General features: G+C 44.3%; 1 protein-coding gene across 1 annotated transcript in view; it reads right to left on the bottom strand.

Moving 5' to 3' along the window:
* The window catches only part of REN (renin), a 35,376-nt gene continuing 7,983 nt past the window's right edge, over nt 1-27,393 (bottom strand). Inside the window, exons 4-9 of the mRNA XM_060233266.1 lie at nt 23,786-23,904; nt 16,415-16,611; nt 13,843-13,965; nt 2,937-3,081; nt 2,414-2,512; nt 1-553 (exon numbers count right to left, since the gene is read on the bottom strand). Coding sequence (XP_060089249.1) covers nt 392-553; nt 2,414-2,512; nt 2,937-3,081; nt 13,843-13,965; nt 16,415-16,611; nt 23,786-23,904 — 845 coding nt within the window. The 3' untranslated portion in view covers nt 1-391. The remainder of the gene's footprint in view (nt 554-2,413; nt 2,513-2,936; nt 3,082-13,842; nt 13,966-16,414; nt 16,612-23,785; nt 23,905-27,393) is intronic.

Raw genomic sequence — 27,393 nt, 5'->3', positions numbered from 1 at the left:
TTAATTTCAATTTTTATTGTATAGATTTCAATAACCACAGAAATTATCAACTTCATAGAACATGGCCACTTTAGGGCAATTTGCACTCTTTGCTAGAATGTATTCAGTAGATATTCTTTTTTGCAGGGCAGAATTTGCAAGGCAGGGTGTCTTTCAGCCTTTCAACTCTCTGACTTCAGTGGACAACAAGGAAAGAGGGCAATGAAATCTGAAGGTTCTGTGACAAATGTTATCACTCCTTATACAGCAGATTAATGAAAAGGGTTTTGCATACATATTGACATTTTCTCTTCATATTGCAGCAATATATTATTAAGCTATTATGTTTCATAGTTTTAAGTAGTCTCTAAATACATCAGGTTCAGGAAAATAAATCAGGATTCTCCTGGCGTCAGAGGGATTTTGCAAAGCCAATCCGATGATGCTTCCGGTCAAACTCAGTGTAGTACTCTCCAATGAAACTGGCACCCAAAACCCACAGGGGGCCCAGTGGAGGAGGGATATCAAAAGCTGAGAAAGCCACAACACAGAGACCACTCCCATAACTGGAATGCTGCAGAGAGAATTGACCATCCAAACAAAGAAGTGAGTCAATAGGATAGTTTCCTGCCCTAACATCAGCTGTGAACTGCTTTCCTCATTTGGTCTATTCACTGGATCTCCATGTCTCACAATTGCCAACACTATCTGAGGGGACCAGTTATCATGGATCGAAGCATCTGCTCATCTATAGTTTTTACAGACATCTCTCTGAATCCTGCTCGCTTTCCAGGTATCAAGCTTCTTGTGCCCCTGATTCATGACTGCACTTCAGTTTTATTTTGGAAACATATAGCATTTGTTTTTGGAGTAAGGCCAATGTACAAGATAAATGTTCAAGAAACTTCCTTGTTATTGCTTTTTTGCCAGTAAAATACTTCACTTCCAGATTAATTTCCTCCATGATCACTACTACCCTTTGGCTGAGCAATCAAATGCATGGATTGCAAGTGAGTAATTTAAATTGCATTTACACGCCAGTCCCAGCCCTCTTTAAAGTGCTTGTAATCCCCACTGTGGCCATAAGGAAGTATTTAAAAGTTTGTGGGGAAACCATCCTTCTGTAAGAGTGCCTAACATTTCCTTCTCACAGGGCTCCTATACCTTTAACAGCACTTGACAAGCAGAATTCCAGTGAGTTAAGCATTTCCTATCACTGTGTTTGCTTTCCATAACATTATGATTTTCTTCCCTCCCCCAGCCCCCAATTTTACATAGCTGTTCTGTCTAGTGCTGAGTCAGCCAGAAAGAAGCTGTTCCGTTACTCTTTCCTTGCCCATTATTTGCTGGCAAACAATTCTAGTAGTCCCATGTTCCTTCCAGGTAAAAATGTTGCAAATTGAAGCACCCCAATTTTTAGACTGTTGGATCATGGATGTGAAAAAGCATCAGTTGAGAGATTTCTCTTTGTCCTTATTTTCCTGTTTCCCTTCCTACATATTCCACTGCTCATGTGACGCTCTCCTTCTGATGGCTTGGTCACACCATCATTATTATTTATGTCTCAGTTTATACACATGCTTCTATGATTACCACTTTTTAATGGGCAGAATATTTAAGTAATGAGTGTACTACAGTAACCTTATTTTCCCCAACATGGAGATGCTTTGATGGGAATAGTTTCAGCTCTTGATTTCTGCCTGTTGTTAATCAAGTTATTAATAAAATACATAATTCTCTACCTAAAAGATAGCAACACTTACAACACTTGTAATCATTTTTCCAACACTTGCAGGCATTTCTTTTTTGAGATCAGTTTTAGACTGAGGTGGCTTAAAATAATTAAGGGAATTATATATCATCCTTTAAGAAGCCAGTAGCCCATATAAGAATAACACCAATTTACAGTAAGTTATGGTCAAATAGAAGGAAGTATTTAGAATATTTTGTAGAATTCACTACTCTTGATAAAGGTAATTTTAGACAACTTCATGGAGGGCAAGTCTATTGATGGCTATTTGCCAATCTAATGAACTGAAACCTTTATCAGAGACAGGCAATGCACTTCTAAGTACTAGGTGCAGGGAACCAACAAGAGCTGATGACCGTCACCATCTTTCCAAACTTGGGGAATTTTTAGAGATGTTTGGCTGAGGACTGAGAAGATGGAATGCTCCATGAGATGGATCTTTCATCTGATTGAGCAATTAAATTCTTATGTTTTCAATAAGCAGAATCAGTCTATAACTGTTCCTTGATACAGGGTACATACATTTCCTTGCTCCACTGCATAGGATACTCCCTTCTCATTTCTATGATGCATGCAATAAATATTGGATATCAAGTACAAATAAGTGTATCTAGCCTAACTCCTACTTCGCCTGCTTTCTCTATGTCTATCCCACTTATTGCAAGTTGTTATAGAACTTCTCACCTGGAGGACATAGGCAGAGCCGCTGAGCATATAGGGTCTGCCTTCAAAGATAAAGGAAATATCAGGCAGAAGCTGGACTTTGCTACATTCAACCACATACTGCAAGAGAAGAAAGGAGTTACAAAGAAAAAGAAGGTGTTTAGGCCGCATTCCCTGTGGGGGAAGAGTTTAAAGTTTCACATTTCAGGCAAGAGGAGAAGCTTATTTCGTCCAATATCAGAGCAACTCTCTCTCTCCTACCCAAATTTTAATGCATCAAGATTTAACATACATATTCTTCTACTAAAAGCTGTCCAATATTTTTGACTATATCAGCAAATTACTCACAAGAAGAAAGGGCAGTAGAAAAGTTGCCAGTTTTAAACTCTGAAACTGTACCTTTTACTTTCTAAGTTCTAGGGCAGCTAGAGAGTCTTTCAGCAAGACAAATAAACTTGAGGGGAAACAAACTTTTCCTTTGTTTCCTGGCCCCACCACTGCAGTAGAAAATGAGTATGTGGAAGAAAATATCCAGTTTACTTACATCTTTTTCTGAAATCAAGGTTGCTCCAATGGCTTTCATCAGGACTGACACAGAACTAGTTGGACCAGTAATAAAGGAAGTCCCAGTGTCTACAGCTGCTGTGCAACCATCTTGACAGAACAATATTTCATCTCCTATAGATACCCTGTAGTGAAAGTAAAATAGCTATTGGATTTCCTTTCAATTTTGAGACAACCCCTTATATATTTTTTCTCTGTTTGCTCCTTTTTAAAACCCTAAGGTAATTATAATGATGCAGTGACTGAAATGCCTCATACTAAACCTGATGAATTCTCCTTTGTTTTGAAAACTACACATATGAAATGGCTGTGAATACTTACATAATAACACAGATGGAGACAAAATTCTTGTGAGGATAAAACTGAGGGGAGAACCATGTTGTCTTGTGACAGTTGCAGAAAGGGTGGGATAAAGATGTAATAAATATATAACTCATTTCAGGAAAGCCTGAGCCCCAAAAGTGACAGTTTTTGAACAGAATTTAAATAAAAGTTATAACTTTTCCTGAGCCACGAGAACTAAGCACTGATGCAACCTTTCCAGCCCTCCTTCTCATGATCTACCTAAGTTCAGAGAATTAGTATTGCTATCAGATGGCCATTTAGCCTCTGTTTAAAAACCTCCACAGAAGAAGAGCCCACCATCTCTAAAGAAAGCCTGTTCCACTGAGGTACCACTCTCACTGTCAGGATGTTCTTCCTAAAGTTGAGCCAAAACCTCTTGGTTCTGGTCCGACGTTCTGGGGCAACAGAAAACAACTCTGCACCATCCTCTATATAAGCCCTTCAAGTACTTGAAGATGGTTATTATATCACCTCTCAGTCATCTGTCCATAGGCATTGGATCCAATGGCGAAATGCTGGAAGGTTCTAAAAAATATTGGGATGTTCCAGGTCAAGCCTCCTCCTATGATACAGACAGTTATTTTCAACTGAGTGCTCCTTATAAACTCAAAGGTGAATTGTCCTGAGCTTTTCTCCTCCTCCTGCTCCAGTACAGTGTAGGAAAGCCAGCATGGGTTCTTACTAGGGAAGAAATGCTTTGGACTCCAGTAAGTACATATTTAGGCACAAGCAAGCATATTGGTGGGTATCATGTTACCAGCAGGGTTTTTGTTGGAGAATTTTGGGTTAGTTATAAGGGCACAATTAAGCTCAGTGATGCCACACTGTATTTCCCAGGGTGACCAAGGACATTTCCATTTCCATCTCAAACATAGGCCTGAGTCTGGATTGAAATAGGACAAGACAATCTATCTCCTCCAAATCTGCCTGAAACTGTGTATCAAACCACCCCTTAGGCACCTTCCCAAAAATGGAATGGTGGCCACTGAGTGGTAATTGTTTAGATAAGTGGAGTCAAGGGATGCATTCTTCAGGAGCGGTCTCACAACTCCTGAAGCCACCTAATGAACCCTGCCCAGCTTGATATCGATACCCACAAAGGTCAAATCTAGATATGGTGGGCCATTCATATAACCAGCATTCATATTACCAGGACAAGACTGCACTCTAATGGCATCCAACTATGGAATCTAGTTCACAACAGGTACAAGTGATTTTATCCACAAAACACATCACATGTTTTCAGCCTGTATGTTTTCTAGTCCTATATTAGCAAAAGTCTGGGATAAAAGTTCCCTCAATCTGGTAAAGCTTTACTGAAAAATATTGAATGGACAAAATGGTGCCAGAGAAGTGAGCTTGCTTTGTTGCCATTATCATCATAGAGTTGGTTCAATAATATGCTGTAACCTTCTTTTAGTCATATTAACTCTGAGGTTTTTTACACTTGAACTCTAACCATCTGCCTAGTTTTCATCACTCTAAGCTCCTTGGTGACCAGGGAGCATTGCAGGATCTGCAAAAGGGAAGAGGGCACTCAGGAGCAATCATGGCCAAAGCTCAGATCATCTATCAAGGAGGACCATCCTTGCTGGCTAGAAAATCCCCAGGAAATGCCAGGAAACCTTCTTGGATCCATCATCTTCCTGGGGCAGACCAACCTAACCAATCCCTCAGCCTCATGGAGGTTCTGAGTCTATATCTTAACAGGTAATGGTCCATGACAACCCATGCCTTTGTCACCAGAGAAATTCCCCAATTATCAAGACATGAGTCATGGCTGAGTAGGAATTTGAACTCAGATTTTTCCAGTCCTAGTCTAACCATTACAGTACACCGCTTGCCTTAAATTCTGAATTTTAAAAAGGAAAACCAATAGCTCATCTCTTCCATCACCTTCAAATTACACTGAATAGCATGCTAAATGAGAAGTAAATCTAAAAAATAATTATGTCTTTTCAATAAAGCCTCCACATCAGTCTTCAAGTTTGTTTTATTATCTCCAAGTCAGCCAACACAGAGAACATAAAACCACATCCTACAGCTGCAAGGTTCACTCCCTACTTCCTATCTTAACTTATATATAACCCTCTTAAAGGGACATACACCACATCTCCCCCTTTGTCAATTCATAACATAGTCCTTCATCCAAACAGATGGCCGTCTTGTTCTTTTCATCCTCTCTGTTGCTGCAGCTGGCAGTGCCTCTTGAGACCGTAATGGTTGTGCTACTAGTGTCTCTTGAGGTGTATCTAAGAGTTCCAGCTGATCCCTTGAATTAGTCCCCTCACAAACAGGACCAGCCTCATTTTGAATCCCTGGTAACAAAGGAGATTCGTCTAATTCAAAACTCCTTCCACTAGAATGTGCAGATACCAAATGAGATGCATTCCATACTTGCCCATCCGCTAATTTATAGGTATATGGTCCTCTCCTCTCAATAAGTTCGAGGGGTGGGGTGAACCGACATGCCCCCTTTCGTAAAATTCCCGGTCTCCTTACTCTAACAAAAGAGCCACACTCAAACTTAACATCCTTAGCACCTCTATGTCTATCTGTATATGCCCTATATTTTTCTTGCTCCTGATTCACTCTTTTCTTCAATTCCGAATCTGACACAACATCAGTCCTTGCCTTTAAAATCCCAGTAACATTTAACTTAGTACGCATCTCCCTCCCATGCAACAATTCTGCTGGGGATCTTTGTGTTGTGGCATGCCTTGTTGCCCTATATACTTGTAAAAAATCAGTTGTAACGGTAACCCATGCCTTTGCTTCCAATTTAGCTGTTTGCAAGCTATCTTTCAAACTTCTATTAAATCGTTCGTTCTCTCCATTAGCTTGCGGGTAATACACTGATGACCTCCTGTGTATAATATTTCGCTCCGCAAGGAATGTTTCAAATTCCACAGAAGTAAATTGGGTGCCATTATCAGAGATCAACTCCTTAGGGTCCCCTTCCCTACTGAAAACTACCGCCAAAAACTTAATCACAGCAGCTGATGTGGCCTGTGATGTAAATGCTATCTCTGGCCACTTACTAAAATAGTCTGTCAGTATAATAGCATAGCGACATTCAATAGGGGCAGTATCAAAAGGTCCCACAATGTCAATAGCAACTTTTTCCCAAGCAGAATGTGGGAATGCGACCGGCTGTAATGGTGTGGGATGTGTAACCGCTGTCTTATCATGTAACTGGCAGGTGACACAAGCCTAAATGGCTGCCTCCACTTGTGAATCCATCCCAGGCCACCAATACAAATCACACAATCATTGTTTTGTGCGTACAATTCCTTGATGCATATCATGAGCAAGAGCTACAAATGTAGGTTGCAATTCTTCTGGGACAAGCAACCGATGTGTACCTCATAAAATACAGCCATTTTGTAATAAGAGTTCATCACGTACTCTAAAATAAGGCAACAGTTCTAACTCCATTCCATTTTCCTTACTAGGCCATTTATTCATCAAAAATCCCCTTAGTTTCTGCTGAACTGGGCATGCCAAGCATGTAGCTTGAAATTTCTGATGAGTCCACCTCCTCAATAATATCCTTCTCCATCAATTTCTTAAGCTCTTCTGACACAGCATCTCTCACAGCAAATGGCAATTGTCGTAACTTCTGTTGCACAAGGTTCACATTAGACCTCACTTTTACTTTATGGACAAATCCCTTTGCACACCCAATCTCCTGTACCAAGGTATCCCCACTTACAGAAGTATTCCCACTCTGTATAGACTCAGCCTCCAGTTGTGGGGCCACAACACAGCCATCCACTACCATCAGCTTTAATGCAGCAAATAAGTCTCTGCCAAGAATAGGGGTACCATTAGGCACAACATAAAATTCTGCAGGGGCACAACTTGCACCACATTTCACTTCAGCAGACAGGCAACCACATAAAGGTATTTGGTTTTTTAAATAACAAACCAGTTGTAATTTTGGTTCCACTAATGGTACATTCCCAAAACATTGCAAATACAATGCCTCAGATAGTATAGCGACTGCTGACCCAGTGTCTAACATCAACTCAGTTTCATGACTCTCCCCCAAGGGACTAACAGTTATCTTAACAGTACACATAATTCTTTTTGCTTCAGAGAGACTTCTATTCCCATTCACGTTCAAAACATTTACATCAGGTACTTGGATTGCATGCACCTGATTATTCTGGTGGCTATAACAAGTCTTTTAAAAAGTCCAAATTTTTTGCAATTACTGCATTGTACTTCTTTTGCAGGACACTTAAGGTCATTTGCCAGGCGTTGTATAGAGCCACAACGGAAACATGTTTTTATTGGCATTGTGTGTCTCTAATTTCCTGGTTTTCCAACCTGTTCCTTCAGTTCTTTTACAGAGTCTTGACTTTGTCTTGGAACTTTCTGCAACAGTTCCACTTCTTTTATTCCATCTCCAGTGCCCAAACTTATCATCTTGGTTTCATTCAAAGCTGCTTCGGTTTGTGTTACTATTGCTATAGCTTTATCCAAAGAAAGTTCTGGTTCTAAAAGTAACCGCTCCCTTATGCGAGGTACAGCTATCTTTTCAACCAGCTGGTCTCTGATCATCTCATCAGCCAACACTCCAAACTCACAGGGGCCAATTAAGTCTCTCAAAGCTGCAATGTATTGTAACTCTGACTCCCCCAGTTTCTGTTCACATTGACGAAATTTATAACGATAAGCAACCACATTAACCTTGGGCACAAAAAACCCCTTCAATGCAGTAAGAGCCGTCTCATATTTATCATCCACAAGAGGGAGTGTATAAAAAATACACTGTCCTTCTACTCCTAGGGAGTGGATAAGCAATGCAAGCTTATGTTCTTCAGACACCGCAGTGTCACTAATTGCAAGCAGGTAATTGTCAAACATGCAGATCCATGAGATGAAAATAATTGGAGGCTCACCTCGATTTTGCAAAAAAGGTACCGGTGGATTCAAAGGCAAAAATGCCATCCCTCTTTCGTCGCCAGTTTATGTCATGTCTCTTCAATAAAGCCTCCACATCAGTCTTCAAGTTTGTTTTATTATATCCAAGTCAGTCAACACACACAACATAAAACCATGTCCTACAGCTGCAAGGTTCACTCCCTACTTCCTATCTTAACATATATATAACCCTCTTAAAGGGACATACACCACACAGTCTAAAGCTAAAAATTGTATCCAGCAATAGAGACATCCAAAAACGAGATGCTTGGTAATATACTGAATAGTGTCGTAAACATTGAATAGATTTATGTCAGAGAATCCTGGGTTAGTTATAAGGGCACAATTAAGTGCAGTGATACCACACTGTATTTCCCAGGGTGACCAAGGACATTTCCATTTCCATCTCAAACACAGGCCTGAGTCTGGATTGAAATGGGACTAGACAATCTATCTCCTCCAAATCTGCCTGAAACTGTCTATCAAACCACCCCTTAGGCACCTTCCCAAAAATTTCTCTATTCAAGGCAGTATGGAGTCTAAACATGGCACTTAGATAAAAGGTTACAAAATAATGGGGGGAAATCAGAAAAAATGTTATGATTTCAAGAGGTAAAGGAATCAGTTATTGGCAGCTTCTTTAGATGAAAAGATAGAAACAATAGACCTGAAAAGCAAGGTTAGTGAAGATAATGTACCACAGATTGAAGAAGCACTTCATGATCTTGAACAAAAAGTTGAAGATTTGGATAAGAAAGAAAACCGAGGGGGATTAAAGACAACAAATGGGAATTCTAGACCAGAACATTTCCCAAGATCTTGAGCAGAGAGTAGCCTCACTGTAATCCCCAAACCAGGGAAAGACCCTCAATTTACCACTTCATACAGATGAATAAGTTTTTTTAAAAAATTATGATTATAAAATACTAGCAACAATTTTAGCATCTCAGTTAGCATCTAAACAAATACATATCAGAAGATCAAACAGGACTTCTATCAAACCATCATTAAACAGATCAAACAGGACTTCTATCAAACCATCACCAGGAAACTGCTAAATCTGATACAATTTGTTTAAAATAAATAGAAACAAACCATCTTTCTGTTTCTTGATGCAGAAAAAGCATTTGATTGAGTAGAAAATAATTATCTATTAGAATGTTTATAAAATTTAGTTTTGGTAACTATTTCATCTTGCTGGATCTGAGTTTGCCCCCCCCCCCCAAAAAAAAACCCTATGAGGGCTTTAAGGTAGAGAAAGTGTTAGCTAGCCCAATGGCTGGGCCAGGGCTGGTTGATATTGGAAAGAGTGAAAAATATCAAGTTTAAAACAAGAAAGTTAATAGGATTAAACATAAAGGCTTGGTAAGGGATATTTGAGATAGTCCTGAACAACATATTTTGAAGAATGAAGCAAAACTGTATGGTTAAATCATTATGTGTTGACTCTGTAAAATCATGTTTAAGCAAGAATAGATCAAAGAAAGAATAGGAAGAGAACATGTTGGCAGGTCATGATAAAAAACTTCATAGTGTAAAAAAGTTTGTATATCAAGTAGAATGATCAAGAGCCAAACACTGAGTAAGGACATTTCCATTTTTGGAGGATGGTGGAAGACAGGAGGGCCTGGCATGACTTTGTTGATGTTCACTGGATACTATAGCAACCTGATTAAAGATTCCCACTGTGAAATTTACCTCTAAGCATTGAAAAAGTATATAAAGTTGCTGCTTCACTGCAATACTCCAAACAAATTATGCATGCAGAGGTACACTGTTGGGTCTAACAGATGGCCACCACATATCAATCCCATCCAGAATGTCCATCCTGGTGGCAAACTGGTAAGACCCTTTGCACACATTTTTAACCAGCTGGTCTGTTGTTGTCCATGAGTTGTGTCTTTCTGATCCCAGGCAATCAGGGCACTAGACAGAATCGAGGATCCTGTTTTTACAGACAGAACCTGGAATGAATTCAAGTGATAGGAAAACCGGTCCTAATTTATACAGGTAAGCGCTATTTGGTCTTTGGGCTGAGGGTAGTAATTCCAACTGTAAGTCCCTATTAGAAAATAAAAAGGGGCACATGGTTGCCTTTCACAGAAATGGGTGAAGGAAGTTCAAAGAAGCCTTTGACTCCACTTGATTGTATGGTTAAGAACTGGACTAAAATCATGGGACCTGGGGATAAAGTGATGGGATACTCACCCCAGAGATTGATTAAATATTCCATTATTGTTTGGTCAGATTATACCTTAGATAATGGGAAGAAATGGTTTATGGAAGGCACATTTGATTTTGTGACTGTTTGAGATTTAATTAGGTAAAATGGATGAAGAAATGTATATTAGTTCTTGAATGTATGTTATGTCAACACCAGGTATGTTGGATGGTTGTGCCCCAATTCCTAGAAAACCGACACAAATGTTGGCTATGGATACTAATTTTATACCTGTAACCTTGTCCCCATTTAATATGTGGTGTAAGGGGTATGGAAATAAGATAGGAAAGGAGAGAGAGAAAGATCCAGGGGAGGAGGATGATTTAGACCAGTGGATCAGAGGATAGGGGCTGTCCAGTTTTCAGGACCATCTCCAGTATATCCTGGATGGTCGAATGGGGCTGCTCCTATGGCACTCTCAATTCCTACTGGTCTAAAGGTGTCAGAAATCCAGGAGGATGTGATCCCAGGGACATCTACATTTTATTCTGCTTCTCCTACTTCCCCCACCTCTACTACATCTACCTCATCCACTTTTCCCCTCTCTTCAATGGGTACCACCCCTAAAAGTCAGCAATTGAATCATTTAATTTAAAATCTCACTGTTAAAGCAAGTATGACCCGGACTGAGGAATAGATACTAGCTTTACATGAAGGAACAGCTGAAATCGAAAGAGAGATTGATCAACATTGTCTGCACACTCCTGATAGTTGAAAGGAGCCAGACTGCTTGGTATATCCAAGCTTTTTGCTTAGAGAGGCTGGGGAACCTCAAGGGACTGCGTATGTATATGCCCCCTTTACTGATTTACATAACTGGAAAAAAGAAATGCCCTCTCTGCAGGAAGATAGTAAAAAGGTATACCAGGAATTTGCCACCATAATTGAAGGGTATCAGCCCATGTGGCTGGATTGTCAACGGTTGCTAAACACCTTTCTTACCCAAGAGGAAAAACGATTAGTGATTGAAAAGGCTTGTCAAATATATGAGACTGAGCAGCAGGAAAAGTGGGAGAATGCCATTGCAGTGGATATGGTTATCCCATGAGTTGATCCCAAATGAGGACAAACATGTGTACTACTAATACAACCATTTGTCACGTAGCATAAAGTTCTTTTCCGATTAGCTTTAAAGCACCAGTGGTGCAGTTGGACTCCAACTCCATGACACCCTGTAGTCTAATTAATGCAGCCCCTACTTGGGCTACACTGTACATGGGAATTATAATCTCATCCAGACATTGACCTTCTGCAAGGACACCATAATTTGTTAAGATTTTCCCAGTCTCTGATGGTAATTTCTTACTCTTCTTTCTGGTATTTTTTTCATTACCCTAACATGTGAGTAAACCGTTCCAAGATAACAAGTACCAGACCATTGTGCGGGGAGACTCTGATAAGCTTTTCTTCCACAAATAAAATAATGGTCCACTGAAGTGACAAACTCCTGATTGCATCATGTGCTCATCATCAATTGAGCATAATATTTGCTCAAGGACAGATACCGAGGTGTAAAATGAAAGACACAAGTATGCCCCATTTATCTTATATTCTACAGAGCAGTGACTCACACCTAATTCTACTTGTGTCCCATTACAACTCCAACAGGCTAGTCCTTTCTTTTCAGCTGACAATTGATAAAAATGGTAATTTGGTACTGCCCATGTCTCATTTCTGTGAAACGCAGTTACAGTACTATAGCAACTTTGTTAATGTTCACTGAATACTCTAGCAACCTGATTAAAGATTACCACTGTAAAATCTACCTCCAAACACTGAAAAAGTATGAGCTCCATGTCTGATGTTAATAAGTACTGAAATCGGGTTCCATCACAGCAGTCACTTGAACTGAAGAAAAATTTATTGAAAGTTTTCCAGTATCCAGAAAAGGGTCTTCATTTGGTTGATTCATCATTGTCTCTTTGTATAAATGATTTGGAAGTCTATGGACTCCACTTATGGACATATCATTGTTTTTTTCTAGGGAATATTATTTTATTAATATTCATGTGCTGATTTTTGGTGTCTGTGAGCCTACTTTGCTCTGTTAAATTATTATTTGGCTGTTAGCCATTGGCTAGATATTTTCGCAATATTAAAGTTTTGCAATTTGCTAATTGTTGCTGTGATTCATGCTTGGTGGTTTCTTGTTTTGCATTCCTTACACTGAGCTCCCTTGTATGTTGAACAATTTGGTATTTGCTCTAGCAATTGAATCTTTTGCTTTGATGGTGAATAAAATCAGAAGAGGTTCAGTGTGTGAAAATTAATGGGAATATAAGATTAATTTATATTCAGATGATGTCATCTTTCTAACCCAGTAGAATTTGAAAAAAATCAAAACAAGTATTTGATAAGTATGCGTTATATCTGGTTATAAACTTAACATAGGTCATTTCTTATTTAATTCATTTGTACCCTGCCTTTCTCCCCAATGGGGACCCAAAGTGGCTTACATCATTCTTCTCTCCTCCATTTATCCCCACAACAACCCTATGAGGTAGGTTACACTAAGACAGTGTGACTGGTCCAAGGTCACCCTGAAAGTTTCCACAGCAAAAGAGAGGATTTGAACCTTGGTTTCTCAGATACTAATCCAGCAGTCTTCATCTTTCCTTGTTAATAATAAGCTCCTTTGACCAGAGGTCTTGAGCCATAAAATAAAACCACAGTACAAATATCAATAACAATTGCAGAAGGCAGTATGGAATAACAAGTTATGGATTATAAAATTAAAATTCTTGAGAGTGAGAGTAGTCATTTACAGAAGGAGCTGAAGAGTTTTAAAATTTAAAAAATCAAGAGAGATGAAAATGATTATACTAATGAAGTATATTCATGGGTTTCTAGGAAGGTTAGAAGAGTCTCTTTTGAAGAGCCACTGATCCTGTGTATAGTATGTTAATACATAGACAGAACAAGAAACACAGTAGCAAGAGTTTTCCAGTGCCAAATGAGTTTCTTAATATGATAAATTAACCAGTGTGTTTTTAAAATGTATTTATTGTTTTTAAGTGTCATCATTGGTTTGCAAGTTCTGCTATATGAAAAGGTGCTTGTATGAGTGTTTTAATTATGTTCTCTCTCAAAGAGAGATTCATTGAAAAAAATCAAGAGAGAAGCACATACTGAGCTGTAGCCGATGTGAAATTGCTGCTGGAGACACTCTGCATCGCTCTTTTTGAAAATTGTGTAAAGAATCTATATAATTGAATCAATATACATGTTTTGGACATTTGGACTGATTTCTATATACTTCTTAGAAAATTGGTCACTAGCTTGCATTTTTTGTTGGGTATTTTAAATTGGCAGAAGGAGCATTTGTGAGGGACTGGACAGAAAAAGAAGATATGAAAAGCAAGGGAATGTTAAGAGTGGTGTTACTTACCCTTGGAGATCAATGTGCCAGTAGCCTTTCTGGCTAACACTGTGATAGTGGAAGTCTCCTGTATAGTAAGAGGGATCACTGCCTCCTAGGATGATTTCTCCCCCTGTGTTTGACTGAGAATTTCTATGTCAGGAGAGAAAACAAAACAAAACAAGTTTCTCTATTCTGTCCTCTGAATGACGCTAGTGCACAGATAGGGTGGTGAGGAGAGGGACTGATCCATATGAAATTTGCTTCATGAGTGGCTAGATGGGAACTAAGGCAAAGCAGAACCCTACTCCAAGGTGTCTATCAGTGCCATCCTACAAAAGCAGGGCTTATATACTAACTTGTGTGAGAGTGCTTAAATTCTACCTCCTGTGGAATTTACTACCTAGAACTGGACTGCAAAGGGAATTGTTGGTGAGGTGGTTGTGTTTTGTTAGAGCTGGGCTTTCCTTCTTAGTTGAAGGCTCTGTTTTAAACAATAAGGGAGGCTTTCAGCAACAGACCCAAAAGTTTAGCACCTTCCTTCTACTCCCTACTCCTTTTTCATCTATGCATAATTTTATAAACCTCTATCATGTCCCCTCCCGCAGCTGTGTCTTTTCTAATCTGAAAATCATGGAGTCTTCAGCATTTCCTCACAGGAAAGGTGCTCCAATCCCTTAATCATCTTAGTTGCCTTCTTCTGTACTTTTTCCAGTTTATAACATATGGAAGCACGGAGCACTTAGTGCTTGGTGATTATATTGTGCTTTCCCTATCATGAGATTTATATCTGTTTTGCTTAATCCAGTACTGCACTCTGTCATTCCATGGAGTTCTTGTCAGAGTAAACTAATCTCAACCAGAAGCTAGAACAAAGTCTTGGTTTCAGTTTTGGGATTTCCATATAGTTCTGCCATTGCCCTCAGTTCTCCCTGACTGCTTTCTAATTATCTCACTCAGGGGCCATCTTAAAAATACTTTCCAGCACCTTTTGGGACAAGCTGTTCAGTTTTACACACCTTTCAAAAATAAATGCCTTAAAATTACTTCTGTTTTATGCAAAAGAGAAGTTCTAGGGCTCAGGTGTCCTTGGAAGACATATTCACTTGTCTGGAAACTGTGTCCCCTATTCCCAGGTGCATTTGCTTTAGACATCGAGGGAATCGCCCTCTACATTTGGGTAAAGGCTCTCATTTCTTTATGAAGATAGATCCAGGTGGGTAGCCATATTGGTCTGGAGCAACAGAATAAAGTAAGAGTCCAGTAGCACCTTTAAGACCAACGAAGTTTTATTCAAGGTATAAGCTTTTGTGTGTTATACGTGTGTTACAGCTTATTTCTTTATGAGAAGAGTTCTGGTATTCAAGCACTGAATTTAGACTCAAATTAATCTCTACTTTTATTTCAAATCCTGATTTTTCTTTAAATATGCAAAGCTGGCAAGCATTGGGAGCACTGGATGGCAGAAACTTCTTTGAATTCCTAGAGTATGATGTCATGAGACTCTAAGAATTTTAAAACACTCTATGGATTTACCCAGGGGTTGTTTTGTAGAAAAATAGGTGGTGGAGCTCATCCAGGAATTGTTATGCAGCTGCACCTACTATTCAATGGACAAGGTGGGAAGGAGGAGGTGGAACTCTCAGAAAGGTTCAGGAGCTGTGCTCCTGTGAGCTCCCGCTGAATCCAAGGTCTGGATATACCATAGATGTTTTTGAAATTCCTAGAGCATCAAAATATCATTTCTTATTTTGAAACAGAAAGTTAATTCCAAGTGCTGTTTCCCCCCAGTTCCCTTACCCCACACCAGGGAACTCACTGGGAGGCCACCTGCCATTGCTTGGTAAGTGGCAACCCTAGGATTTATAATCACCAAGCACTATCATGTCGCTGAATTCAAAGTATTACAAAAATACTATTCAAATCAAGTTTGAGTCCGGTAGCACCTTTAAGACCAACAAGGTTTAATTCTGGGTATAAAGCTTGTACAAAATAGGGTTGCCAGCCCCCAGGTCCTGGTGTGGGATCCCCAGTTTCAAGGCCTTCTCCCCACCATGGACCAGCAGAGGAAACCCCTCCCCTAAATTGGGACATTGCTGCATAACATCCCTGATAACGCTCTGGTTTTGGGGCAGAGCTCTATGATTTAAGCCCAATTTTACCATAGAGTTTGCAACAAACAAACCCAGAGCATTCCCACACATGAAGTCCTTGATGTGATAACAGCACTGACCTCATTGCTTCAGGGACATTGCATGATGTCCCCACCCCTGCTTCCCAGAATGCCCCCCAAATCCCTTCTCTAGATCAACAAGGGGACCTGCCAACCCTAGTACAAAAGCTTATACCCAAAATTAAACTTGGTCTTAAAGGTGCCACTGGACTCAAACTGTGGTCTGTTGCTTCAAACCCACATGGCAATCCACCTGAATCTACTATTTAAACTAGTCTAAATTATCTACTGTTCCTATGGTACAATCCTGAGCAGAGTTACACTCTTCTAAGTCCATTTATTCCAATGGACATAGAAGAGTGTCATTCTTTTTAAAGTGGTACTGTTAGTCATCTTTGGTGTAGGCTTTTTGTTCCTAACAACAGCCACCTGCTGTAATAGACAGAGAACACTTCCTCCTTCAGGACCCTCTGAGAGATAATCCGGTCAAACACTGGAATAACACCATCTATGGCCTGGCTGGGATATCCCATACCAAGTACCCCATCAAATTTCGCATAGATGAAAGGGTCATTGGTTAGTGCTGTGGCTTCTGCAAACTCTTGGAAGACAGGAATATCAGCAACCTAGAGAGAAGCATTAAAAAAGATTAAAGGTTAGTGCTATGGAGCAAATGAGGGTCACATCAGACATAGTGTTGCCATGTCTCCTGCTAAAGTAAGAAACCTCCTGGGAAACTCTGGAAACAGAGGAATGGGGGGCACTAGCTGGCATTGTTTCAGTGCAGTGACATCATTTCCAGTAAAACCAGATGTAGGAGTTGCAAAAACTCTATTATCAGTCCCCATCCCCAGAATGCTGCCAGGGATTGCAAACTGCAGTATAATAGCCCTAATTAGGCATGACTCAGGAGTTCTATGATCAGATCTTCCAAACTTCCAGGCTTTCTTTTTAAATTACAGCCTTTTAGACACTGATTTGGGTGGGAATGAGGCACAGGGGAAAGGGAATTTTGCCTAATTGAAAATACTCTGGAACATTTCAGATACAAACATTTGATTTAGGCCTTAGTTTTAGCTGCAAATTAGGCTAAGGGGTTTATCAAAGGCTTCCCTTGAGGAAGTGGGTTTTGAGAAGGGATTTGAAGGCAGCAGCATGTAAGTATCCTAGAAGCTTCAGTACATTTTCCTCTCCTACCACCCTTCATGAGGAAAGCAGGATGATATCAAGCCAAAGTCCCCAGCAGTGCTTTGTATGCTGGCTGTCACTGGCTTGCTCCAAGTTTTGCCTACATGAGGTGGTGATGTGAGTCAGTCTTTGATTTTGTGATTTGTGCTTCCTAAATGAAGCATGTGTAGTGTATCAGGAAATGTCATGCGACCCGACGGGGGGGGCAACTGGGCAGTCCCAGGAGCCCCAGCGCCGGGAGCCAGTCCCCGCCTATCTCCAGCTGTGGCGGGAAGTTCAACGGGGCTGGATTGGCCCGACCAACCCAGTAGGCTGTACCCGGGATTGTACATAAGCGGGACCCGGCCCACGTGTTCGCCCCCTTGCAACGTGCTCCTAATAAACCATGTTGCCCTACTCTCGTCTCCGCTTCGAGTACGTTACACTGGCGACGAGGATGGGATACTAGCCTCAGCGGCTACGACGGAGATCGGGGCAACAAGCGACTGCCGCCGCCATCATGGCCAACCAGGGCGGAATCACCGGCTACCTCGAGCCCTTCGACCCAACCAATCCAGAGGGATGGGAGTCCTACGCGGAGCGGGTCGAGTTCTACCTCCGGGCCAACAAGATCACTGACGCCGGAGCAAAGAGGGACGTTCTCATGAGCGTCTGCGGGCCTGCCACGTTCGAGATCGCCAAGGGTCTCTCGGCACCCGCCCGTCTGGCAGAGAAATCCTACGACGAGATCATCCGACTCCTCACGGGACACTTCTCACCACAGCCTTCGCGGGTGGCTCGCAGGTTCCTGTTCCACAAACGGGACCAGATCGCGGGCGAGTCCGCCGCGGACTACCTGGCGGCCCTCCGCAAACTCGCCGGGAACTGCAACCTCCCCCAACTGGAGGAAGCCCTGGCGGACAGATTCACGTGGGGCCTCCGCGACGAGAGGCTCCAGCAGAAGCTCTTCGCCAAAGAAGAGCTTACTCTCCAGGCCGCCTTCAGCGAAGCGGTGGCATGGGAACGAACCGCACGAACGTTTCCCCGGGCCAAGATGGAAGCTGCCCACCACGGAGAGCTGGACCACGACGGCCCCGAGGAGGAGGAAGCCCATCAGCTACGCCGCCCAGCCGGGACACCCAACAGAGCGACCCAACGCCCCCGAGCGACCGACCGACCACCAGCGTCGGAGAGAGCCCCGGCCACCAAGTGCGCCAGCTGCGGCGGCCCCCACGAGCGGAGAGACTGCCAGTACCGGACCTGGGACTGCAGGAGCTGCGGAAAGACCGGCCACATTGCCAGGGCTTGCCGAGCCAAGCCCAACCGCAGGAAGCCGACCACGTACCACGAGTCCGCGGAGTCCCACGCGGTAGACTCTACGTCCCTACAGGTACTGAACTTGCCCCACGATTCCCCCGATAAAATCAAAGTGGCGGTCCTTATAGAGGGGAACCCCTGCCAAATGGAGGTGGACTCAGGGTCCTCCATTTCCCTCATTGCGGAAGAAACCCTAAGAGAACTGTGTCCCCGCCAGCGGCTGCAACTTCGGCCGGCAGACTTCATACTCCGGGACTTCCAGAAGAACCCGGTGCAAATTGCGGGGTGGGCGCGGGTACAAGTCGAGCGGGGGTCCTTCCACGGCCCGCTGGACATCCTGGTGGTTAAGCGCCAGCTGGCCACCCTGCTAGGTCTGGCCTGGTTTAAACCCTTGGGAATCCGCGTGGAGGGGGTGGGCCAGACCATAACGCCCCGGGGGTTCGGGGAGATTTGCAAGGAATTCCCCGAGGTATTCGATGGGTCCCTAGGGAGCTACCGGGGGCCGCCCATCTCCCTGCCCCTAGACCCCACGGTCAGACCGATTCGGCTCAAGGCCAGGAGGGTACCGTTCGCCTTGAAACCTAAGATTGAGGCAGAGTTAGACCGCCTCACGGCACAAGGCGTCCTCGAGCCGGTGGACTACGCCACCTGGGAAACCCCCATCGTTACCCCCATCAAGCCAAACGGGGAGGTGCGGATCTGTGCCGATTATAAATGCACCATAAACAAGGCACTACAGGACAACCCCTACCCAGTGCCGGTGGTGAGCCATGTCCTGGCCGCCCTAGCGGGGGCTAGGATATTTGGGAAGCTAGACCTGGCCCAGGCCTACCAGCAGCTCCCAGTAGACAATAAGACGGCGGAGGCCCAAACGATCGTGACCCACAGGGGGGCTTTCCGGGTAAAGAGGCTTCAGTTTGGGGTTAGCGTCGCTCCGGGGATTTTCCAGAGCCTAATGGACGCTCTCCTTAAAGGGATCCCAGGAGTCCAGCCGTTTTTCGACGACGTTTTAGTCGCCGCTCCGGACCCCGAAGAATTCGGCAACCGCCTTCGAGAGGTGCTCCGCCGGTTCCAGGCAGCGGGGCTCAAGGTCAAGAGAGAGAAATGCTTGCTGGGGGTTCCACGGGTGGAGTTTCTGGGGTTCGCCGTTGACGCAGCAGGAATCCACCCCACGGAAGAAAAGACCCGAGCCATCGTGTAAGCCCCGGCTCCCACTTGTAAAGCGGAGCTCCAAAGCTTCTTGGGGGTGCTCAACTTTTACCACTCCTTCCTCCCCCACAAGGCAGCCCTGGCGGAGCCCCTCCACCGGCTGCTGGACAAAAAAGCCCCTTGGGTTTGGGGCAAACGACAGGCCGCGGCGTTTCAGGCGGTCAAGGACGTCCTGGTGTCCAATGCGGTGCTCCACCATTTTGACGAGGCCCTCCCCGTCATCCTGGCCTGCGAGGCATCGCCGTATGGGGTGGGAGCAGTCCTGGGGCACCAGCTTCCGGACGGGAGGGAGGTACCGGTCGCATATTACTCCCGCACGCTCACTTCAGCCGAGCGCAACTACGCGCAGATAGATAAAGAGGCCCTGGCAATCGTGGCAGGGGTCCGGAAGTTCCATGAGTATCTATATGGGAGAGGGTTCACCATTGCCACGGACCACAAGCCCCTCTTAGGTCTACTGGCCCCAGACCGACAAACCCCCCAAATACTCTCACAGCGCGTGTTGAGGTGGAACCAATTCCTCAACTCATACACGTACACACTGGTTCATAGGGCCGGCAAGGCTATGGGACACGCGGATGCGCTTAGCCGTTTGCCGCTTCCGGAGACGGGTCCGGACCCCGCACCCGCACACCAGGTCATGATGATAGAGAGCCTCCCAGAGCCGCCCCTCCACGCAAAGGAGGTGGCCAAGGCCACCCAGAAACACAAGACACTGGCACGGGTGCTCGACTGGGTGGTGAGGGGGTGGCCAGAGGGAAACATGGGGGAAGAATTCAAGCCTTACAAGGCGAGGAGGGAGGAATTAGCCGCACACAAGGGCTGCATACTTTGGGGCAGTAGGGTAGTGATTCCACCCCCGCTCCAAAGGCGTGTTCTAGAATCCCTACACGAGACTCATCCCGGCATAGTGCGAATGAAGGCTCTGGCCAGGAGCTACGTCTGGTGGCCGGGAATGGACGGGGAGATCGAGGGCTGGGTCCGCGGGTGCCAGACCTGCCAGGAATCACGGCCCGAGCCGCCCAGCGCCCCCGTCACTAGGTGGGAGTCCACCCGGAAGCCATGGTCGAGACTCCATATCGACTTTGCGGGCCCATTCCAGGGGCAAACCTTCATCATAATGGTGGACTCCTACACTAAATGGCTGGAGGTCATCCCCGTAGGGTCCACCTCGTCCACAGCCGCGATCAGAGCTCTGCGCAGGGTCCTATGCACACATGGCATCCCGGACACCATAGTCTCTGATAACGGGGCCGCCTTCACCTCAGCAGACTTCCAGGCGTTCCTGCAAAGATATCTGATCAGGCACATAAGGTCGGCTCCCTTCCATCCGGCCACCAACGGCCAGGCGGAGCGGATGGTCCGCACAACAAAGGAGGCCCTCGGCCGAATTGTACAGGGGGACTGGGACCACAGGCTGGCCGCGTTCCTCTTCGATAATCGGATCACCCCTAACCCGGTCACAGGAGTCAGCCCGGCTGAGCTCCTCATGGGACGCAAACTCATAACCCGGCTGGACCGGCTGCATCCCGACCGAGCTTCAGACACCCGCGGGAGCCCCGAAGTCCGTGACGCCGCCCGGGGCTTCTTCGCGGGCGACCCAGTTTTCGCCCGAAACTATGCAAGGGGCCCCGATTGGGTGGCGGGGCGGGTACTGAGGGTAACCGGGTCCCGCCACTACGACATATCAACGGAGGGGGGCCAGGTACTACGGCGGCACATTGACCAGTTGAGGCGCCGCACCCTTCCGGAGGCCCCCACAGACGCGGACGAGGCTATATCCAGCGAGGAGCCTAACGGAGACCGCCTAGAGGACGCGATCCCAACATCCGTGATGCGGGCGCCGGAGGTACCGGAACCGACCGAGCCCGAGGGATCCGCTGAACCGGACGGGCCGCCCCCGTCCACTCCAGGACCTACCGAGGCACCATCCTCGGCGGCCGCGCCGCCGCCACCGGGACCCCCCAGACGGTCCACTCGGGAGCGCCGGCCCCCCGCATACTTACAGGACTTTGTACATTAACCAGGGGGGGAGGGGTGTAGTGTATCAGGAAATGTCATGCGACCCGACGGGGGGGGCAACTGGGCAGTCCCAGGAGCCCCAGCGCCGGGAGCCAGTCCCCGCCTATCTCCAGCTGTGGCGGGAAGTTCAACGGGGCTGGATTGGCCCGACCAACCCAGTAGGCTGTACCCGGGATTGTACATAAGCGGGACCCGGCCCGCGTGTTCGCCCCCTTGCAACGTGCTCCTAATAAACCATGTTGCCCTACTCTCGTCTCCGCTTCGAGTACGTTACAGTATGATCATAAACATATATGATATTTATGGACTGTGAGATGATGAAAGGTAGAAATAATTTTACCAAAGTTCAAGGCTTGGGAGAAATGTGGTATCTTGTCTCTGACTTCTAGCCACCTTTCAGAGGCTTCTAAAACAGTGGCTCCTAACCCTTTTGGCACCAGAAACTGGTTTTGTGGAAGACAATTTTTCCATGGACCAGTGTGTGTGTGTGGGGGGGGGGACAGTGCTGGGGCTTTTGCCACCCCAGGCTGCCCCTGTCCGCACCCTGTCCCTGCCCCCCCATGAGGGTCTTTAAATGCAGGGAGACTGGCCAGTCTGCCTCTCCCTCCCAATTAAAGACCCCCACTGATCAGCTGATTGGTAGGAGGGTCTGTAAATGAGGGGTAGGTGAAGGTAGCAGCAGCACTACCCCTTCTACTCACCCAGGCCCTTGGGGAGGCAGCTTCAGAGCAAGGTTGTGCTGCCTCTATCATCTGCCTGGGTCCTGGGTGGCGGGGCTGCTCTGCCTTCGCCCCTGCAAGGGGAGGCAGCTTTGGAGTGAGGTCGGGCCACCTCTTTTGTCTGCCCAGGTCCCAGGCAGGTGGAAGGGGTGGAGGGGCTGCTCTGCCTTGTTCCGAGGTTGTGCTGCCTCTTTCATCTACCTGGGGTCTGGGCAGGAGAAAGGGGCGGTGTGATGCCTCTGCCTCACTCCATGCCCTGGTTGCTAATAGGCCATGGACCAATACCAGTCTGTGGCCTGGGGGCTGGGAACCCCTGCTCTAAAACACAGAGCAAAGTCAGAAAAAAGAGCCTGTCTCTCACCCAAGTTCTAGATTTAGGGGAGAAGAGAAGTAAATCACATTGCCCTTCAGGGGCTGTACTGTAAAATTAAAGATAAAGGAAAGAATGCTCCCTGGAATGAGTGACCATTACAATCATGGTGAGTATTTTTAGACAATTCAGGGTGGTAAGTAACATGACTTGCTTATCATTGATGTTACAGGAACCTGGTGCCTTGCTGCAGCAATTTAGTCACTTCAGTTCAATAGCCATGGCTGAGCTCCTAGTATTTAGTTAGAAGGAGTGATAGGCAAATGCCTTAGGGCTCAACCAGAAATTACAAACATTTTGCAAGTATCCCTATTCAGTGCTAAAAAATGTTCTGGAATTAGCAAGTGTTCCGGATGCTTGCAAAATATGTGTTCACACACACACACATGGGTTTACTCCTCTCCCTGTAAGTCCCCCTCCCACTACAATGTACCTTTCTGAATGAGGGAACATAATTTGCTGCAGGGAAGGCTCTTCAAACCAGACCCTGTTCACCCTGAAGATTATTCTTTCCAGTCTTCCCAGCATGACTACCTGCTAGGCCTGATTAGAACTGTAGTTTCTGAAGGTTCCTAAATTGAATTAGAAGGCTGAGAAATTTCTAATTTGCATTGACCCTAGAAATCTAGAGCTTTTTGAGTGCACATTAATAGAAGTTACTGGTTGTCTGCCAACTGTTCAAAATACATTGAACACATTTCTTGTAAACTGCAGACTAATCAGCACTTCAAGAGTATGAGGTGCTCTCCTCAAGGGAAAAGAGACACTGGGCAGGATAAGTTCAATTTTCAAGCATATTATTTGCAAGGATTATCATGGTGTCACCAGTTACAATTTACAGCTTCAATCAGATAATTAATTTAATTAATTTGTCATGCTACAAAAGAACCTGAAAAGCAGATGAGAGGAAAGCATTGCACAAATTTTTCTTTCTTTAGAAGCAAGAAGGCAGCTGAGCTGAAGGAAGAGAGAACATCTGCCCTTTTTAGCACGTACTGTGACAATATCCTGGCTAAGGAAACCCCTCATGTTTCCTTGTCCATATTGGATAGCAATTTTGGTTCCATTTTCAAGGTATGTGCTTGATTTTGAGGAGTCATAGCGGTTGTGTGAAACTGAAAAAAAAATGAAATACTGCACATTAAGCTTAAGCTTACATTTATCAGAGTGGTAAAAACAGCTCACAATTAGCAATGAGTATGAGATATAATTAGCATGGAAATAAAATGTTTTAACATGAAGCACACATGGTACAATGCCCAAACTTTCCTTAAAACAGCAGACACAAAACATTCAGATATTAATAAAGTTAAAATAAGAGTAAATGTGGCTGTTTGGTAATTCTTCTTTTGATTAAGGTTACAAAGATTTACCGTAATTGGTAAATTTGTAAAAAGTAGTAGGATCAGTTTTAACCAGAAAGACCATAGGTCAGTTTTAACCAGTTTTAACCAGTTTTAACCGGAAAGACCATAGGTCAAAGTAACTTTTTAAATTTTCAAAGTTAGCTTGGTTCTTGCTGGCATTAGGGCATTTAAATATATATATGGCATATAAATATATATGGCATATAAATATATATATATGAATGGCAGGTTTTCGGTTTCAAACTAGAAAATTAAGGGTTGGTTTTCTCTACCCTAAGGAGTCTCAGAGTGACTTATAATCACCTTCTCTTCCTCTCCCCACAACAGGCACCTTGTGAGGTTGGTGGGACTGAGAGAGCTCTGAGACAATTGTGACTGACCCAAGGTCACCCAGCAGGCTTCTTGTGGAGGAGTAGGGAAACCTGACTCTCCAGCTTAGAGTCCACAGCTCTTAGTCTTAACCACTGCACCATGGTGGCTAAACCTTGTATTTTAATTTCTCAAAGAGATCTTTTCTACCCTGAATTTTTTCTAAAGATTCAATGTTATTGAATGTTAGTTGACTCAAAGGCAGATGATTAATTAAATTTTAGTAGTTGGATAACAGCCTCCCTTCTGATTAACATTACTATTTGTTGGTTCTCTTTAGCAGTCTTCATTTGATTGGGTAATCTAAATGGGAGATGTAATGAATTTAGTGCTGAAGTATAAAATAAATGAAGGTCAAAGTGCTGGAAATTGTGAAAGTTAAGTATTAACTTTTACATTAACTTTTACATTAAATACTTAATATTAAATTAAGTATTTAATATTTGAAATGTATATATTTCTTAGAGAACTCATTTGCATATTAGGCCACACCCTCACACCAAGCTAGCCGGAACTATGTTCCTGTGCGTTCCTGTTAAAAAAAAAAGCCCTGGTTGTACGTAATATGTAATTTGTTCCCCCCGCAAAAAAGCTCTGTTAATACTGAATATGCCCCTGAAAAGTCAAAGTGGCCAGTTTGCTTCAACTCTAGAGTTAAGTTAATTCTCCAACCATCTCTTTCTTTGTAATCAGACATTCTAACACAGGACCTGGAACCCATTGAGCTACAACGCAAAAAGGAAGTAATGTGACATCAGAATCATATACCAGAAAGAGCAGGAACCAGAATTGTGACATCACTAGTTTTAAGGACAGCAGACTGAGAGAGCCAGGAACAAGAAATGCAAGCCATGTACCATAGGAGGTGTACCACAATGAGGAAAAAGCCAAGAGCTTTTCTTTCCACTCTTTAAAGTGCAATCCTAAACAGACTCCCATGACTTCCATGGACTTAGAGGGGTATATTCTGTTTATGCTGTGTATATATGTGCACTAGCAGCAGTTCCTTCTAAAAGGCAGGAAAAATGGTGGCTCTCTAGCAGCTTGCAACCCGGCAAGTGGGACATTGTGTCCCACCTGACGGGTCCAGCTGGGACCATTAGAACTTCCATTGCCTATCCTCATGCTGAATGGCATGGGAAAATGCAGGGGCAGGAAAGCATCCTGCCACATCATGTCATTTCTGGCTTTGTGACTGGAAGAGATGTCCCTGCATCACCAGACATACTAGCATTCACCTGAAACTCCTTGGTTACTACAGAGTTTTGAGTGAATGTCAGAGCCTCTAGTGATGCAGTGACATTTTCAGTTACAAGGCTAGAAATAATGTCGTCATTGCATGGTGCTGTTATAGTAAGCCTCTGCCCTCCAAATTCTCCCAGGAGTTGCCAGCTGAGGTAACCCTGGTCCCAATCCATGGGCATTAACCATTGTGTTAACCCGTCCTCTCACTTATGACTGCAGCTTGCTGGTAATTGCTGAAATTGTATGAACACAAACTGCATATAGTGTCAGATTTTTGTATATAGAACAGCTATGCCAGAGTGATGATACTGAATTGGGAGGGGTCGCCAATACAGTAGAAGACGGAGTCAGAATACAGAATGATCTTGACAATCTGGAAGCCTGTGCTAAAACAAATAAAATGATTTTAATGAGGATAAATGTAAAGTTCTGCATTAAGGTAGGAAAAATCCAATGCATAATTATAGGACGGGGGAGTCTTGGCAGTAGTATGTGCAAAAAGGATCTAGGGGTCTTAGTGGACCATACACTGAACATTGAGTCAGCAGTGTGACTTGGTGGCTAAAAAAGTAAATGCGATTTTGGACTGTATCAACACAAGTATAGTGTCCAGATCATGTCAAGTGATGGTATCACTTTACTTTGCTCTGGTTAAACCTCACCTAGAATATTGTGCTCCGTTTTGGGCACCACAATTTAAGAAGATATAGACAAGCTGGAACGTCTCCAGAGGAGGGCAATGAAGATGGTGAGGAAAGGTTGAAGAAGCTGGGTATGTTTAGCCTAGAGAGGAGAAAACTGAGAGGTGATATGATCACCATGGTGCAGAATTGTTTTGGACCAGAACCAATGGGTTGAAATTAAATCAAAAGGGTTTCCGGCTCAACATTAGGAAGAACTTCCTGTCTGTTCTTCCTTGGGAGGCAGTGGGCTCTCCTCCTTTGGAGAACAGAGGCTAGACAACCATCTGACAACAGTGCTGATTCTGTGAACTTAGGCAGATCATGAGAAGGAGGGCAGGAAAGGTTGCATCAGTGCTTAGTTCTCATGGCCCCTTCTTACATGCCCAGAAAAATGCTGATTGACACTTTGGGGTCAGTCAGCGATTTTTCTCCAGGCCAGTTTGGCCAGGGATCCTGGAGGTTTTTGCCATCTTTTGGGCATGGAGCAGGGGTCACTGGAGGTGTGTGTAGGGGGGAGGTATTTGTGAATTTCCTGTATTGTGCAGGGGGGCTAGGGTTGCCAGGACTGACTCAAGAAATATCTGGGGACTATAGGGGTGGAGCCAGAAGCCAGGGTGTGACAAGCACAATTGAACTCCAAAGAGCATCACGTGTAAAGAGGACTGCATGCTTTTTAAATAAATGCCTTCCCTCCATTTGGAAATAATGAAGGATAGAGGCACCTTCTTTTGGGGTTCATAGAATTGGATCCCCTGGTCCAATCTTTCTGAAACTTGGAAGGCGTTTTGAGAAGAGGCAATGGATGCTATGCTGAAAATTTGGTGCCTCTACCTCAAAACGCAGCCTCCCCAGAGCCTCAGATACTGACAGATCAGTTCTCCATTTACCCTATGGGAATTGATCTCCATAGGGTATGGAGTGCCCAGGAGACATTTCCCTC

The sequence above is a fragment of the Heteronotia binoei genome, chromosome 2 (genome assembly GCF_032191835.1).
Source record: "Heteronotia binoei isolate CCM8104 ecotype False Entrance Well chromosome 2, APGP_CSIRO_Hbin_v1, whole genome shotgun sequence".
NCBI classification, from domain to species: domain Eukaryota; kingdom Metazoa; phylum Chordata; class Lepidosauria; order Squamata; family Gekkonidae; genus Heteronotia; species Heteronotia binoei.
This window is presented reverse-complemented; position numbering and strand designations above follow the sequence as displayed.